The sequence below is a fragment of the Pteropus medius genome, unplaced genomic scaffold (assembly GCF_902729225.1).
Source record: "Pteropus medius unplaced genomic scaffold, Ma_sr-lr_union100, whole genome shotgun sequence".
Taxonomy (NCBI): domain Eukaryota; kingdom Metazoa; phylum Chordata; class Mammalia; order Chiroptera; family Pteropodidae; genus Pteropus; species Pteropus medius.
The window spans coordinates 10,307,854-10,327,187 of record NW_024349796.1 but is presented as its reverse complement, the minus strand read 5'-3'; the positions used below and the strand labels follow the sequence as shown (position 1 = coordinate 10,327,187).

The following is a 19,334-nucleotide window of genomic DNA, read 5'->3' as shown; positions in this document are numbered from 1 at the left end:
GATCTGTCGTCAAAACTGAAAGAAATGAACCTATCACCTCAAGCTTCAAGACATATCGATGTATTTAATACGAGACAACTGACCTATTTAATATCAATGCTGAAATTTTAGCCTTCAAGGGAAAATTAGAATCTTGGAAAACCTGTATCTGCCACTATGAGATGGACAGCTTTCCAATACATAAAGACTTCCCTCACAAATCCAATGACGATATTAAGGAAAGGGATTTTTTTTTTTTTTGGCTATAGTATAATGAATAATATGTGTTGATATTTAGAAGATCTTCATAACTCAGTGAACCAGTATTTTCTAGATGACCTGTGCATGATTTTGTATGCACGGGTAGAAGGTCCATTTAGAAGAAAGAATTTAATATAAGCGATTTCAAAATGTGAATCACACAGTTTTAAATTTCACATTGCTACTAACTTTTAAGAATGTCTGACTTATTGAGTTTTGTGTGTAATATAAAGAAATAATTCTTGTAAATATTTCCACAATTATTTGAAAAATATATTACAATACTCACTTCTACAATAAATTTGTGTGAGGATACAAATCTAGAATTTACAAGAGATTGTAGAAACAACTATGAGAATTCATCTATTTTAATAGTAAGAATATGCAAAATCCTTCGAATTTAAATGCGTATGTATGAATATGTAATGAGCTTATTAATTATAGTAATAAATGCATGTCTAAAATTAATGGTTTAATTTTTACTATGGTGAATAGGTATGAATGTGTGTATAGATTCATGTATATACATACATTTATATGGAGATTTTATATTTATCTATCATATCTATCTTCTATCATCTATACATACACACACATACATACATAGATTTATTGTCCTCATACACAAAAGCTCTTTAGATTTCTTCATAATCTTCAAGAGCATAAAGGGGTCCTGAGACGAAAAAGTTTGCTATTTGCTAGAGGGTTTGCCACTAAGATAGTGGAAAAGCAACTCTGACATCACACGAAGCAGCGAATGATTTTCGCACTGGTCATCTGAAGACCGTACCTGGTGCTATGAAGTTGGAACACTTTGTCATGCAATTTTCCTCTTTTACTCATGATGGTAAAATGAGAATAGTGACAGGATAAAATGTGTAAGTAAAAGTGAAAGTTGCACTAGGAAAATTATAAAGACTTTTAATTCGGTTTTTATTTTAAGCATTAACTTGAGAGGGGTGTTGTTTAAACCGGTGCATTAGTATACTGTGAGTATTGTGATTCAATGATGAATTTGGACAAAATGTGTTTTTTGCTCACTGCTACTCTCTTTGTCTAAAGGCCAGTGTGAAGATGCGAAGGACCTGGGACATTTCTCTTGACGCACTAGCCATGGATTCTGAACTCAGGAAGCAGTGAATAGCTAAAGTTACTGGATTTTAATTTTTGCAAAGATACGGATGATGTTTATATTGTCACAGTCTTATACATAATGAAAAATTACCTACAAGCAGTTGACCAACTTAAGGATTTACATTACACAATTTGTGGATCCTTTGACACCAAATAATTCTTTAAATTTCGTACTACCAACACCAATCATGGTTTTCATTGTATACTTGAAACCACAAAGACAACACTTGAAACTATATATTTACAAGAACTTTGTTTGGATTGATTATGGTATATTATAACAATAATAATAAAGCAGATATGAACTAAAAGGTATGACACAGAATATAAAATAAATATTATGTACAACATATAGGAGAGAATTATTTGATGAAATAACATTTTAAAGTGGATTTTTTTAGTCTACTATAAAGTAATAAAAATATTAATTTTCAATAAATACACACTTTTAGGAGTAAGTGTTCAAACAGTGAGCTTTCAGCACAACTAAAATCTCTGAATTGGATTATAGGCCGGGGAGTAAGGGTTAAGATTAGAGGTAAGGGCACGGCTGGAATTGAAGCTCAAAGAGCCATGAAAATAAAGTGAGTCATTCATGCAAAGAAAACCAAAACAATAATTCGTAATGATCTATGCACCTCTGTTTATGGCAGCACTATGTGCAATAGACAAGATATGGAAACGTCCATCACAGACGATTGAATAAAGAAAGTTATGGTTCAGATATACAATAGAATATTACTCAGCCATTAAAAGAAATGAAATCCTACCATTTGCAATGACATGGATGAATCTAGAGGTTGTTACGCCGAGAGAAATAAGTTAGAGAAAGATAAATGCCATATGATTTCACGTATAGGCGAAATCTAAGGAACAAAAAGAACAAACTAAAACAGATTCATAAATCTAGAGGACAATCTGGTGACGTCCAGAGGGGAGGTGGGTTGAGGGGCTGGAGAAAGGAGTGAAGGGTTAAAGAAGTACAAATTAGTAGTTGCTAGAGGGTCATGGGGATGGAAAGCACGGCAGTCAGCAGTAATGTAACAGCTAGGTGTAGAGCCAGAGAGGAGAAAGAGCAATCAGGGAGATCATTTCATAAGCTATATAAATGTCGAACTGACGTACTGTATGTATTCTTGAAACTAATAATAAAATAAAATTAAAAAATAATAAAGTGAGTCAGGGAAGGTAAATGGGAAGAACCTTGAGCTCTTAAATCCACCTCTCCCAAACAAGAGAAAGTATTTTCTTAATATCTTATGCAGCGTGACTCTCAGGATTAAAACGAAAGGTCATTAAAATGGGTTAGTTTAAATACATCCCCACCCTAACGTTTCTATTCTGGATCAGAGTATATATCTATAATCTTAACCTTATAAGTATTCTGGCCAAGATGGCAGTAGTCAAAAAAATTGCTTCTTAGGTGTACATGCCTTTCCTAAGCATGTTTAATCTATGTTTCGTAAGCATAAATACTGTAACATCACATATGAATTATTTCATCTAATCAAAATTTTTCTCTATTCATTATTAAAAAAAACAGCAAAAATCATTTTGTTTGCCAAGATTGCATAATGTAATACAAAATAAGAATTATAATCCACAATCCCTTTTATTGAATGCATGAAAACTCCTTATAAAGATATCTTGATAGAAAATTAAAATTCTTTCATTTCCATATTTCTATTGTTTATAAATTAGGAAATTGCAATCCATCTTCACACTTTGTTTATATGCCAAGCAAAATGTGATTTTTTCCCCACTGTTTAATAGCTATATTTACCTTATATTGTTGCATTTAATGTTATACATTTGCATTTCTTTATTAGTTTATATAATGCACCATTAAGACTTGGCAACAACTTATGCTTTCTCATTGTCCCCTTCCCCAAGCCAATATTTTCCCAAATTGCCTTTCTCAACATTATGTAATAATGGTGCATTGCATGATTATGTGTATGCTCTAATAATACAGACACTTTGGCAAAATTAACTATTAGAAAATTAACCATTAAACTAAAAAGCAAACAAATTTACTGAACTAGACTTGGAGGGTTTCGCTCTATCTCAAATAAGCTTTATGCCAGCTTGCAGATATTTATTACCACAGGCAAATCACAGTTTTATACTTCATTTTTTACTGCTTGCAGGCCATATTAAAAATGGATCCAGATTTTTATTAGATTTTATATCTACTAGAAAGGGATTCTGTTGTTAAAAGTGAAGGAAACCTAAGTCAAATTAGCTAGTGCTATAAGAGGAAATTATTGGAAGGATAATTAGATATGCCATGTATTTGAAAGTATAAAAAAATTTGAAAAGGGAATAAAATCTATTATTTGTAATTCTCTAATGCATTAAAAAAGAATGTTGATCCAAGGTAGGGAGGCACTATTCTGCAGAAGATTGATGAGAAGATGAAAATTGGGATTCAGAGAACACCAGCTCACTCTGCTTTTTAAAAAACAAAGTTTATAGAAAGATTTCAGTGGAGAGAGAGAGAATAAATTAAAGAAAATAAAGGTCAATAAAGAGGGAAGGCTGAAAGGGAAACTGGATAGTCAACAAAGAGGAAAGAGAAGAAAGTAGGCTGAAAGGGGATGAAAAGGAGCTAAAGAGGGGGAAACATGATTTCAAAGGTGTTTTCTACATTATTTCTGTCAGTCGGATATGGGTGATACATATTCTCAAAGATTGCTCCCCATGAAAACGTTACAACATCCAGTTTTCCTGCACGCATTTTAAAGCTGAAACTACCTGGGGACCCAGATGGGACAAAAAGTTACGCTTGAGTTAGAGCACGAGCTGGATGACAGCCACAGAAAGAGAAGTGCACCGGATCAAGGGGTCGGACGACAACAGGGGTTCAAACAATACTGGAGTGTTCTGCCCCACGTTGAGGCGACATGCCAGCCTCACGGCCACCTGCTGTGGACAGGATTCCTGCACCAAAGAAAGAAGTGGCTAGCTACTCAATTCTTTCCCTCACATCTCCAGGCCTTACTGATAGAGACGTCACATAAAAACACGTCTGCCAGTTTGTAACGGCTAGCTGCGGCCTGCGCGTATTGTCCCAGAAGAAACCATTGTGCACATCTAGTCACAACCCCATGGTCAGTGACATCACACTGGCTGCCTGAGACTGACAATGATGGAAATATTTATACCACAAAAATTGGTAAATGCTATAAATCAGGGGTTTTTATCCCCTAGAGAGTTGGTTGTTAAACCTTTACCAACACACCATAAATGCAAAATTTCTATGGATCCTTGGCTGTTCTGGCAGTAAAACAAGACAGCACAGTAGAATGTGGTTGAGCTACTTTTTAGAAATTATACACAAATGCTTTTCAATAACTGCTTTAATGGTGTGAATGTGTCACTGTTGCTTATCTCAAAAGTTTTAAGATAGCAATAAAGGTTCACTATCTCGAGGAAGCCAGATTGCTACAGGCTTCAGAATTTACTCAACTAAGAAAGAGGATTGATGTCAAATGAATTCAAGAGGTGAGTATTGTTGGTAGTGCCAACCTGTTAGGGTTAATCTAAGTGGCATGCTTTATCAGAAAGGAAGAATTCTAAAGAAAAACTACATTATGAAGAAAAACTTTAACCTGCCTGCTATCATGCAGGAAGTGTCAGGAAATAATCTTATTTGTGAAGATGCATTTTGCAGGTCTCATTATGTTTCCTTTTGCTTATTTTTCAAGATTCCAGAATATCAGATATTTAAAGCCAGTTCTTACGGTGGGATGATTTTTTTTTTTTAATCTGAGAAAAATGCCATAAAGGCAGGACAAAAAAACAGAATTTCCAATGGAAGTAAATCACTGTTACTGCTTAGACACTTCCTCTTTCAAAGCTTCTGAAAACATGCCTCACCAATATCCAAACTCTTCTTCCACTGTATCCTATTAACACACTAGATTACTTTTGTTTTTGTTTTCCTAATGTCATTTTACATTATTCTATTAAAATGGGAAAACAAAAGCAAAATAGAGAGAAAAATCTCACATTCCTAGTAAAAGAAAAAAGGTCATGGGAAAAATCCAAATTCAGTAAAATACATATAGCAAGAAGAAGTCTGCATTGTGTGTCTGTCCATGTGATGAGTAATAGCTAACAGGAATTACGGTAAATTAAAAAAAGAAAGTCAAGAAAATTTGGCATCTTTGTTTTCCAAAACTTCTGAACTAAATAAATCAAATAGTAATTCCTCTAGATTATTAAATTTTGTTCCAAATAATACATCATTATGTTGCTTATTTTTCTATATATATCCAACTTGAATTGTTTCATATTCTCATATATGCCTTACAAATCTTACTTTATGGCACATTTCTATGTTTAAAATTGTTTTTTTACTAGAAATTAATGTGGTTCATGTGATATATTATACCCTGCTATCTTCTCGTTTACAGTTTCCATTATTCCACTCACCCCTTAAACATGGCCTCGGATTCTATCTGTATGTTTTCCATGATATCACCATCATACCTCGTGGTTTCACGAGCACCCTCAGTTGCCATGCCACTTGCTTAAATCTCCCCAAGCTTCGGATATATATAGCCAGCTCTAGTTGTACTTGTTAAACAGCAGAACCCTTAAAATCAGCATGTTCATAACCAAAATCATCAATATGCTTCCTAAACCAACTCATCCTCTTTATTTCCTATTTTGTTTGAGGGTAAAATCATATATTTCAGTGGTTTACAAACTGTATTTAACCCACACATGAAGCATAAGGTTCATTATAATTAAGTGACAATGCCTTTTCCCATCCGCACGATTCTCTATTTGGGAATGTTACTTGGAAATATGCAGACAGATATATATCTTATATATAGAAGGAATATGAAATCTTACGGGGTGCATAAAATAACAAAACTTATAGCAGTGCTTAGAGGAAAATGTATAGCTGTGAATGCCCATATTAAAAAAGATGAAAGTTCTCTAATCATAAACTGACTTTTCTCTCTACAAAACTAGAAAAAGAAAATCAGTAGATACAAGCAAACAGAAGGAGGAAAATAAAAGTTAAAATGAAAAAATCAATTAAAGAATAAAAATAATATTAAGAAAACAAAAATAAGTTCTTTGCAAAGACCAACAAAATTAACAAACTTTAGCTAGACTGACCTGGCGGGGAGGGGAGGGTGGGGAGGTGGAGAAAAGATGGACCAAGAAAGTGAAAAAACATCTCAGAGAATGGAAGGAAATATTTGCATTTCATTCGACTGGTAAGGGACTGGCATCCACATATAGAACTTACTCTTACAACTCAATAATAAAAATTAAAACAATTTAAAAATGGGTGAAGCATTTGAATAGGCATTTCTGCAAAGAAGATACAGGACAAACATTTAGCACATAGAAAGATGTTCAACCTCATTAGTCATCAGGGAAATGAAAATTAAAACCGCAGGGAGATACTACTTCGCATCAACTAGGATGACAGTGGTCAAAGGACAGACAATAACACCTGTCAGCGATGTCATGGAGTAATTGGAGCTGTCGCTTGTGGCCAGTGGAAACATAAAATGCTGCAGCCACTCTGAAAACAGTTAGCGGCTCCTCAAAATGTTAAAAACAGAGTTACCTAATGACTTGTCAATTTCCCTCTTAGGTATATTCCCAAGAAAATTGAAAACATGTGTCCACATTAAAAAAGGACATGAATGTTCACAGCTGCATTATTCATACTAGCCATAAAGTAGAAACAACCCAAGTGTCCATCAAATAACTAATGAATAAACAAAGTGTGACAGACCATACTACTGATACATGCTACAACATGGATGAACTATGCTAAATGAAAGAAGCCAGTCACAAATGACAAATACTGTATGATTGCATTCACAGTCACAAATGACAAATACTGTATGCCTGCATTTACATGAAATGTAGAAACCAAGCAAATCTATAGGAACAAAGAGCAGGTTTGACAAATTTCTAGAGATTACTAGCCTAGGGCTGGGTGTATGAGTTACGGGCTGTGACCACTCATCTACACTGGGTTTCTTTTGGGATAATGAAAATGCTCTCAACTTGGATAATGGTGATGGTTGCATAAATGTTGAATAGCCCAAAATCTAACGAATTGTAAACGAAAATGGCAATGACTTATTTTAAAAGTTAGTTTTTAAAAATGTATAGACTTTCAAGTTTTTTTCCCAGTTAAAAAAAAAAAATCTATGATTATAGAGTTCTCCGCTTAATAATTTAATCATAGAGTCAAAATTTAAGCATTTTATAACAGAGATACAGGTACAAATGCATATTTTCATGATATAGTTCTATATTTTTCCTTCGTTTTTCATTTTGATGTATGTTTAATCTGCCTTCAAATAAATAAACACTGACTGGTCAATACGTCATAAAATAGCAAATCCAGAAACTATGCTTCTCAAAATTAGTTCGGATAGTATATTAATACTCTGCCATCATTCACATAAATTGTTAGCAACTTCCACAGCAATTATCAGATTCATTCTAAATAAGGCTTATGGTACTCTGAGCACTAAAGAAAATAAACTTTAAATTATTTTAATTGAAAATTACTTGTTGAGAAATTTAACTGTGTGGTCCTGTTTATCTCCTATGCTTACGATAAAACCAAAAGGCTTTGTGTTTTTCTGTTCACTGTAATACAACTGCTAGTTGACTCAAACTCATGACAAATTAGAATGACTTCTTGATTCTGATAATAAAAGAAAAAATTAGGAAGCCTTAGCTTATGTGTTCTTCATTGGAGTATTCCTTTGGAAGATAACTACAGTTTATGATTTTGAAACTTAAATGTCATTTTTGAATTATTCCTAATAATATAAATAATACTGTGCCGTGTATATTACCATATCTGCATTCAGAAATGAATAGAACTCACCGGGAGAACAACGTCCTGAGTCGTCTCTGTCACCACGCATGCCTTACCTTTGTCTTGGCAGGCTGATGAAGGGTTGTTTGTGACACCTCTTGCTAAGGCTAAAGAGCTTGTGTACAATTTTCTGCGCCTTTAGGAAAAGCTGCTTCATGCTGTTCTCCAGTTGTTCATACCGGCGCTGAAAATTAGAATCCATTGTCCACAAATGCATTATGGTAGATGCGTTGAGGAAATAACTCAGGGGCAGTCTTTTCATAAAGAACTTGAATTCATCTGGGGAAAAAAAATATATTAAAATTTAATAACTTTAGTTTCAAAACAATTATTTTTTTTTCCCAAAACGCATTTCATGTTATTACTAAACAAATAAATATAATCTATTATTTGTGAGTAGCAAGATTAATAGAAAGATGGAAAAATTTTTTGATGCTTTAAGATTATTTTATATTTTGTTCCCTTTCAATTGGAACTTTCATGTAAGATGATAATTTGTGCTAAAGCAAATAGTTTGGGAAGTTTGGACAGAAAATTAAGTGGAACTTATTTTTTCCTGTTTCTCCTTTTGATGTTATTTGAATGAAATTTCTTACTCAGGTAATGGTCATTCATCCACCTTTCATTTTTACCATTAGTATTGATAATCCTTTCCAAGTATTTTATGTCAAAGAAATATTTTCAGAATTTTTTATTAACTTAGTACAGAACATATGGTCATAACAAAATAGATTTATTAATGTTTAAGAAAAAGAAAGCTTTTTAAGTAGAAATTTATAATGTTCAACTCTGTACTGTGATTGTTTCCCTTTAACTAACCATTTCGAATTTGTAATGAATAATAGTTTAAAACTATTATGTATGCTGAATACATATTTACATATATACATAAACATATTTATGTATACCAAAATGTACCCTAAAGAGAAAAAATTAAAAAAAATTTAAGCTCCTGTATCGACTTTTGTTTTTCTCTCAATAATTATATCTGAAATCGCTTTATTTTCAAATGTCTGATTAGCAAACAGTAGGAACAAAACTTGATGCTGCACTAAAATAATAATCTAAAAGATCTATTAATTGTCTAAAATCAAAAGGCAGTCAAGACATTAGTCAAAAGATAGAAAACAATTTAACTTTATATCAATGAATGAATGGATTACCAAATGTGGTATACACATAAAATAATTATTCAACCATAAAAAAATAAAGTTCTAATATATGCCACAACATAGATAAATCTTGAAAATATTATGCAGGTTAAATGAGCCAGACACGAAGGACAGATATTGTATGATTCCACTTATATGAAATAGCTACAATAGTTCAAGTTCATTGAGACAGAAAATGGATCGAATTTACCAGGGGAGGGGGAATAGGGAAATGGGGAAATATTGTATAATAGCTACAGAATTCTTGTTTGGGGTGATGGCAACTTTTTGGAAAAAAGTTAGTGGTGATGATTGTACAGCACTATACATGTAGTTAATGTCACTGAATCATACAGATAAAATGATTAAAATGTCAAATTTTACACTATATATGTTTTACCATGACACCAGAATTAAAATGATAGTTGAGCCTTTTACTCATTTCTCCTTTTTCAACTAAAATATATGAACAAAGACTCAAAACATGGACTTTTAATTGTTTCAGAGATTTATTTCATAATGAATATCACGTCACACGCATTTCCATGAAGTACATGGCTGGGTTCACTCCACATAGACACATAGACCAACCACGAGATATGGAAAGTGTTTTCACTGGCTGAACAAATATTATTTGGCAAATGAGACAAACCACATTTTAGTCACTTTTCTACCCATAAAGAACTTATTGAGTACGCATTAAACCTCAGCCTCTCTGTGCCTTAAATTTATCCCTTGTAAATGAGATAGAAAGTTCTAGATGATAATCCCATGTAACTTAAAAATTCTATTATGTAGGAATACTTGTTTTAAATTCCCTCTTCCTTTTAAATATCGAATTCAAAAGCAGTTTTCACATGTTATTACAGATATTAGTATTCAACTGAATATGGGCAAGGTGTGTAAATAAATATCTGTTCCTTGTAGGCTCATTATCATTAAATTTCTTAAAATATGCCATTCATATCTAATAAGTAAACCACATTAATTCATATACATATTTAGAGCAATTAGTTTTTATCTATTTTGTGTATTAGGGCTGTTTCAATATTCAGATCCCAACTATTTCATCATTGCTAAAAAATATAACTTTTTTAAACAATTAACAGAAAGTTACATTCATGAATATCGGGGTCGTTACCTCTTCTACAACCAACACAGAGCCCTGGCATCTTTTGGACATTGCAGTTAGAGACTTTTACCAGAAGAAGGAAAATAAAACAAAAGAAAAACTTTTTATGGAATTAAAAAAAATAAAAATCCAAGAAAAGATTTTTAAGGATATATCCATTTGCTATGCTTCAAATCATTTTTTTTAAATAAGCAGGGTATAAATAAGAAAAGCATTTTAAAATTCTAATTTCACAGTACCCTACATTTTGTTTGGTCCCATATGTCTCTTTCGAGAGCTTTTCTCTTTTGAATAAAGGAGCTGATGCATGGAAATTGGAAAGCATTCCTTGGATTATTCACAGAGCAGATGACTCTACTTTGAAAACTAATCATTCATTTCATTGTCATCTTTTATTTGAACACTTTTGATAAGCCTTTATTGTTTCATGGGCATGCATATTTTAATTATTTTCATTGTTTGTTATAATAGCATTCTGCAAGTCTTCAAATCAGTGAATTATATTCAAGTTAAAAGATATTTTAAAATAAAATTTATTCAATTTTATCAAAATTTATGTAATAGTGTATGTCAGCTGAAAACCATCACTATGCAATTCCTAAGAAACACAGTTTTAGCATAGCACTTGAATAATTACTTCATTATGAAGTAATTAGCAGTCACCACTGACAGTCACCCAAACTTTTATTGGACACCTGTTGTGCACAGAACATACAGATGTTTCAGCCTATGAGAGGAAATATGGGTAAACCTTTCATTTATTTTTTAAAAAAAATGGCAAATGACATAAAACATTTTAAATGTTAGAATAACATCTGCAGTGTCTGAAATTCATTCCACTTAGAAGGCAATAGAATCCCTGGAAATATCCCTGTGGAGATTTTTTTCTTTCCTTTATGGCAATTAGTAAAATTCCTGTTTATAGAATATAAAAAAGAAATATGAATGACACATTAGAATTATTATGTAAGTCTAGTGTTTGATATAACTACTAAAATAAATTGCAACTACTAGGCTTGTCAGGTAACACCTTGTCCTACAATGATTTTCAAAGCTTTGTAGAAGATAAAGTACTGTTGTTTTTCAAATGGCAAATACTTCGTGCGGAGAATACAGTTAAAAAGAAAACAAACTAACTTCATGTAATCTGGAAATGAATGTCTGTGAAGTGTATATCAACCGAATACTTTCCCTCAGTATAGTCTTGAGGACTATAGAGAAAATAATACCAATAACAATAATACCAATAATAACACCAATAATAATAATAATAATAATAATAATAATAATAAAAAAAACATCCTCTATGCTGGCTGGAATTTGTAGTCAGTCTTAACAAAACTAATTCACATAAAAAAAAAAGAGTAAAGCGAAGGGAAATACATGGTATTAATGAATTCTGTGAAGGCAAAGAGAATCGGGCTGGATGACACATTTGCAATAAATTACAGAACACCAGCTAGGCACCACGTGAACTCTCTAGATTTCTACTATTCCCCCATTAAAAATGAAGTGTTTTTAAAAATAGCATAACAAGGTTTCTTACTTTTTCCATTTCCCCTGATAGAAACTCTAGTTAACACTTGATATCTAATTAACTAATTTTGAAACTAATATATATGCTTTCTTGCTCGCTCACTCTGTCGGTTTGTCTACCTAAATGTGAGTTCTTACTTTGAGCAGAGCTCTTTTAAGTGGATTAAATATTAATTCCCACAATAATCTTTCATTTAAATTTTATTGGAGCAGTTTTGTACGTAGAATGAAAATAATCTTTAGTTTCATAACTCTGTTAGTCAAAACAAAAATATTAACACTAATATATTTACATGTTGTGCCTATATTATATATTTATATATTTATATTTATATATTTGTGCTTTTTATTCTCATGCCTCACAGCTGAATTAAATAAATAAGTATGAGGAACTGAACATTTTCAGGGAATAAAAGAACCAGCTGTAAATGCGTGAGTCTTGGTTTGTGTTTCCTTCTGTGCGATGAGCATGGACAACAATGAGCAATATAGTTGATTACGTATTTTCAAATAATCAGAATCTCTGTTTAGAACATATCTTTTCAAAGATACTCTAAAGCATTCTAAAGCTTTAAAACAGAGAATTTACCTCCTCAAAAGTAGATAAAAGTAATCAGATGCGATGTATTATTATTATTTAAAAATGATTTAAGTTATAAATTCACCAAAATAATTCAAGAGAGAAATGTTCTTTAGAACATAGGATTGTAAAAAGGGAGAACTGAGAGCAGAAACTGATATTTTATGGTTTTTAAAAAATTCATATGAATGTGTTATTTTATTAATATTTAATATTGTGAATCATATAAAATCATATAAAATTTAATATTGTGAATCACTATATAAAATCATATAAAATCATAAAATTTAATATTGTGGATCACTATAAAAACATAGTCAGAAAATACTCTTAAATTGTCAATGAATATACATTTTATGTTTAAAAACTATTAAGTAAATTTAAGAAGACATACATTTAAATAAAATATTATAGATGCTCCTTGACTTACAATGGGTTATGTACCAATAAATCCATTTAAGTTGAAAATACCATAAGTTGAAAATGTACTGAAAACACCTGACCTGCCAAACATCATAGCTTACCCTCGCCCACCTCAAACGTGCTTAGAACACTCATGTTAGCCTACAGTTGGGCCTGTCTTGTTTCATCTCAAGTATCACTGTCTTCCTCTTCTCAGAGGGAGATGACACAGATGGGCATTTTGTAGACATGACGTGTCTATAATATCCGACAAACTCTGGCTACCCAGTACACTGCAGAATATTGGTCGTTTACCCTGTGATGGCAAGGCTGGTGAGGGGCAGCTGTTTGTGGCCACTGTCCAGCATCACAGGGGAGGATTGTACTGCATATCACTAGCCCGGGTCAAGATCAACATTCAAAATTGAAAGTATGATTTCTACTGGATGGTTTTGCTTTGGAACTATTGTAAAGTTGAAAAATCATAAGGTGAACCATCGTAAGTTGGAGACCGTATGTATTTAAGTATTTTTTAAAAATAAAAATAAAAGACTATTGATGCACAGTTTATGTGTGTGTTTTTTCTCCCCAAATCTATTAGCATGTTGGCGTGAACTATCTTGTCATTTCAGTAGAAATGACAACACAGTATGGATGATAATTTTAGTTATTAAAACACAGCAAGTCTCACTACAATAACAAAATATAATACAATATTATACAATATCTAGAAAATAAGTAAAGAGCATGGACGCAGGGCATCTTAAAATGAAAAGAGATAATAGGAAAACGTGTGTTGGGATATAGCTGAAGAATCTATGCAAACGTTTGTGCTGAAGCAGAAAGGATAATCTTTTCCGATCGCGTGGCACCACCAACCTACTCCTTCGGTGTCATCTCTCCTCTTAGGTTTGCATAAGAATTTTCAGAAATAATATAACATTCTAGTAACACAAACTTTCTGTAAGCAATAAGCTAATAAAATAAATATTATACTGAATGCAGTACTGAGACCTTATCTATACATGAACACATGGAAAATATATTGTTTCTAGGGCTGGATTTTTATTAATTTGTTGGCCTGGTTGTTTAGTCTACAATAAGTTTACACTTATACTAATTATCACTTTCAAAGCTAACAAGTAAATATCAAACTGCTGCTACCACTGACTTTCAAAGTTATTAGCCAACCAGAACACCCTCCACTAACGCTATCTCTTGTTTCTTGTGAGCAACAGTATTCTAGAAGACAGTATGGATTCTTCAATCTTCTTGTGATTTTCAGTGGCAAAGATTTGCCTGCCAAATAAATTAATGGCAAATCTTGACACAATAGCAAAAATGGCAGTAAGTAGGTAAGATATAAAATGTAGAAACAAGTGGGACTTTGAGTGGGAAGAAAGGCTGATGGGATGAAAAGTTGAGACAGGAAAGTCTGTCCTGAAAGGCAGGAAGTAAGTAAAGGCTGAAATGAAAATATGATCCTTCAGGAAATGCAGCTAATACACAAATTTTGAGCTACTCCATAGTCCTTAAATTAGTTGATTTTTACATTTACTTTTTTTTTTTTTGGCAAACATTTCTAAGGGATCATTTAAATGATTTGTATCAGTTGAGAATTTTCTCCATTACATCATTGCCTTGACTTCGAGTGGCCACATATCAATGCAAATCTATTCAAACCATTCTATAGGCCACAGGTATAGAGTTTATACTGATATTGACAAAAGACTATAATGCTGCATAAAGAAAATGCAAGCCTGTTCATTTGCTTGTGAACTGGCCAATTTTATCAGGCTGCAAAGTGATGGGTAAATAAGGGCACAAATCAGAAACTGATCCTAACTGCCTAGAAATAAGTTGTTTTTCCTGACCATTTTTCTCTTTTAGACACATCGTATTTTTCTATTGAAACACTATAATATGATAAGCCAATTAATTTGTCCTCCATTGGATCGCCCTGTTTATGAATCTCCCTTTAATTGTTTGAGAAGTTACCCACACACAGCTCTGTCTCTAACCACAGAATCTGCAAGAGTCGGGTCTTCCTTTTCCTAGCGCCTTTGCAGCTATACAGTGGATGCATCTTCCAGAATATCAGACGTACCTACCCGGAGCTAGGATCTTGAATTCTAATGCGATAACAAAGAGGGTGCCTAGAGCAATATCTCAGGAGGTTGTGTTTCGTGCAATCTTGTATTCACTTTAGTTAGCAATGACAACTGCACTAAATAAGTCTCATAGACGATTTTTTACTTTGTTCTGATGATGTAACACAAGAGTATGCTTCTCTAGCATTCTTAGTAGTTCTATGTGTTATCCAATATCTTTAAATAAATTAATTGCATTATGTCAGCTAGAGCCTGTTTTCATATTTGCAGCAAAGAACCTGGCTCATAGAGATACTAATATCCAAAGTGGTTTGGCAATATTCTCTGTGGACAGTAGAGAGAATATGTACCTGGTTTCCTGGACTAGTTGAGAAAAAGGCTTTTTAAATCCATGCAATATTAAGGATGGAACTTAGACAACAGAAATACCTCTTGTGCTACTCTAGAATGAAGAGCTTGTAGAAGTGACTTTGGGAACACTGTGCCTACATGGAACTGAATGAAGAACATAAACAATTCAAAGACTGAGGGCGAGTTGGTTATAAATAGAGATGCCTTGCTTACAGAGCTGAAATTCCTATACTTTCTTCTCAAAGCATAGAATGAATGTTAGAAACTTTCACTGATGCTAAAAGAATCTTACGTCTCTCATTTGCAAGGCTTCAAAACAAATTTTTATCCCTAGGTTGAATTTAAATTCCTGCTTCTTATCATGTTATTGTTAGAAACAACATAGATTGGGAAGACATGGGAATCTGGGAACCATAAGGTAGATAAATGGAAGGACAGAGATTTATTCAAAATTACCCAAATCGTTAATGCTTGCTTTCCTTGCCCACCCCTTGCCACCCCAAATATCACCTTTTTCCCTGCCTGATGGACTAACTCTATCTTGATTTCATTCACTGTAATAATTTTAATCAAAAGACCTTTACTGGGAAGCCAGTGTTCATCACGCCCCACTTCCATCACCCATGATGCCCCAAAAGAGTTTATTGAAAATATTCTAAGATAAGACTGATTTTCCAACAGACCTTTAAAAGTTTTCTAATTTTTTATTGGAGAAAGAACATTAAACGCATTGGTGCAAAGGATGCCTGCCAGCATCTCTGATGGATATTGTATTATCTCCTTTCTGTAGACTGGGGACACCAGTTAGTGTGAAAATCTTTGTGGAATCAGGTGAGTTGTCTGGTTTCCATTAGGATACAGTTACTGCTATCTGACTGAGGGTAGTGGCAGCTATTAACATTTGCAAGCACAGTGGACACAGGTATTATAATAGATGATAGATCCAGTGAGCTACTTAGGTCTAACCTGAAAGAATTTTAGAGGGTGCTAATCGGATCACGGTCACCAGGGGCTTACTCGTAGGACCAGGGCCCTGAAGTCCAATTTGATTTGTGTAATTAAAAAACAAACAAAAAAAAACACCCAAAAACCTTCCCCTTTCTACTAACAGACTAAATCCAAAGTGAGAATGCTTGCTTTTTATGCTGGACACAATTGCAGTCATTACTGAGATCCATTCACGACTGAAATTGTGGGGATCGTGTTCATATCCCATCTCCAATTAATCCGCCATGTTGGCTATAGCTTATCACAGAGTAACTCTAATTAAACTGCTATCCTGATGTGGAGAATTAAACTGCTATTCCTGACGTGGAGCTCCCAGAGGAGAAGGAATAAAGCTCTTCCTTTGGTACAAATTATTTTCTCTATCCTTGTAAACAGAGGTTACCAGAAGGAGCTTTCTTCATATGTCAGGTGCGAGACGTAAACATTCCCATTTCAGTCTAGGGTTAAATCATTTCTCAGCCTCTGTGCTGCAATTTCCTTCACAGGAATGTAGTTCACCTCATGATGCCACATGACCTATTTTGTTAATGATATCATACTGAAGAGGCATGATAAGCACGAGTAGCAGGTATCTTGGCTGCTGACCCATACTTTTTCCTGGCACAAGGACTGCACATAAATTTTATAAAAAACTCAAACAACTGATGCCTGAGTGAAATTTCTGAGAGTCTGGTGGTCGTGAGCACATTTGGATATTCTCTCCAAAACAGCGCAGGCCAACTGCTCCTTCAGTACCCCTTAACAACAAAGTTGTACAAATCTTGCAAGTTCCGTCAAATGAATTATTCGGGAGCATTACTGATAATGATGACTTCGATGAGCTGTACTGAGGTATCAGATGTGCCAGTTGCAGATTCTTTTGCTCCATGATGTCCTCATGAAATGACTCTTGCTGTGTGATTTAGGGTTTGTTCCTGGCACAGCCTCTGAGCCAGAGCCTCCAGCCCTGCTGATTCTGTAACCTAATCCCATACCTTTAAATAAATTCCCTTTTTGCTGAAGCCAGGTTCTATTCTTGCAACAATGCTGACTGACATAACTAATTGAGGCCTCAAAGGCAATTACAGTGTAGAGGTTCACAAGAGGACAGCAAATATTTATTGAGTGTCTACTGTGTGCCAATCTCTGTGCTACTTAACTATAATCATCATCATTATAGCTATAACAGTACTTTCTTCATAAGTTTTCTGTGTGTATTAAATTAGATAATCACCATAAAAGCATGTTAAAATAACTTTTTATAAGTAATGATAAATAAATGCTAGCTATTATTTTTCTTTTTATAATTTATTCGGTATTTCTATGTGTGTTGTGCTGCCTGTTTTATGTGGATTATCTCATTTATGCCGACGACAGTCCTAGGAGGTGGATACTATTATACTCTGTATTTTCCTAATGAAGAAATGTACCTTAGAAAGGTTCAACGAATTGTTCAAAGTGACACATTTATTAATTAGAGCCCAGAACAAAACAAGTCAGAAAAAAGGCATGACTCATCTTAATGAACATAAACTCTCTTGTTATTATCTCCTGTATTTAAAGAGTGCTTTTCTTTGGCCGACTTCTCACAAACATTATCACATCCAATTTCATAATAACCATGCAGTAGGACAGGCTGGTTTTATTCAGGTGTGATGTGAGACTAATTCAAATTATGAGATCATTGCACAGAGCCAACTATGAGAGAAAAATGAGAAAACAGATTCAAGGAAATATAAAAGAACTCCTTTTAATATATTTTATATATTTTCTGAGGGTCAGGACAATGTTTTATTTTTCTTTATATTTTCCCTTTCTGAAAGCTTAAAACAACAAATTATATATAGTATGAATTAAGTGTGTGTGTGTGTGTGTGTGTGTGTGTGTATATAAATTGTTTAATCAATTGACAAGATCTAGAAAAAATGGTTGAAATAAATATAAATATATACAAAATAATTCATTTGGAAAAGTACAATTGAGTTTAGTCATATAAAATATGGAGCCACAGTGACTCACATGGAGAAAAAAAGTTGAAATAAGATATATACTAGAGTTCTTAGCCTTAATATCACTGTGGGAAAAGGGAGTTCAGGTTGAGAATAAAGATAAGGTGAAAACATAAAAACAACAACAAAAAAAGGGAAGATAAAAACATAAATACTTTTCTTAACTTCTGAATGAGAACCTGGCAACTGGGTTCCAGGTAGTCAAATTACTGTGTATGTAAATTTGAGAATCTCGATTCATAATTGAACTATCATGCAATGAGCTGTGATCATTGGTTCACATTCGGTATCTTAAGTGCCCAGCATTCTTCTAGGTACTTAAATTTCATAAGTCTATACAGTTATTTCTGTTGCGCTCATTGTACTGAAATAATAACTGTGCTTTAGAGAGGTTCAGTAATTTCTCCAGGTATGAAGATTTGGGGGTAATGCCTAGAGAAAAATCGCTGAACATGTAAGCAATACCTGACTGTGAGAGTATCTACCATCAGGCAGGCTGTGGTCATGAGGGTGACAGAGACTACTTCATGCCCCGTATACAGCAGGTGACAGTCACAGGACGCATTCTTTTCTCTTCCAACAGAACATGCCTGACACCACCGTCCACTCGTAGGCCAACTATTTTCCAGCAGTTTTTATTCCTTTTCACCAAACAATGAAAATGGAGATGAAAGAAATGTAGTGACTTCCCTATGAACACAGTTCTACAGAAAACTTGAATTAGTACTGAAACTAAGAATTTTCATTCATAATTTGTCTTTTATACTACGTTACCATCTTAAGTGTCATAGACATAAATATAAATTATGATTATTAAAATAGCT

At 33.4% G+C, this 19,334-nt stretch overlaps 1 protein-coding gene across 1 annotated transcript in view; it reads right to left on the bottom strand.

Moving 5' to 3' along the window:
• The window catches only part of BRINP3 (BMP/retinoic acid inducible neural specific 3), a 225,353-nt gene that overhangs the window by 38,962 nt on the left and 167,057 nt on the right, over positions 1-19,334 (bottom strand). Inside the window, exon 6 of the mRNA XM_039883348.1 lies at positions 8,308-8,530. Within this exon, the coding sequence (XP_039739282.1) occupies positions 8,308-8,530 (223 nt within the window). The remainder of the gene's footprint in view (positions 1-8,307; positions 8,531-19,334) is intronic.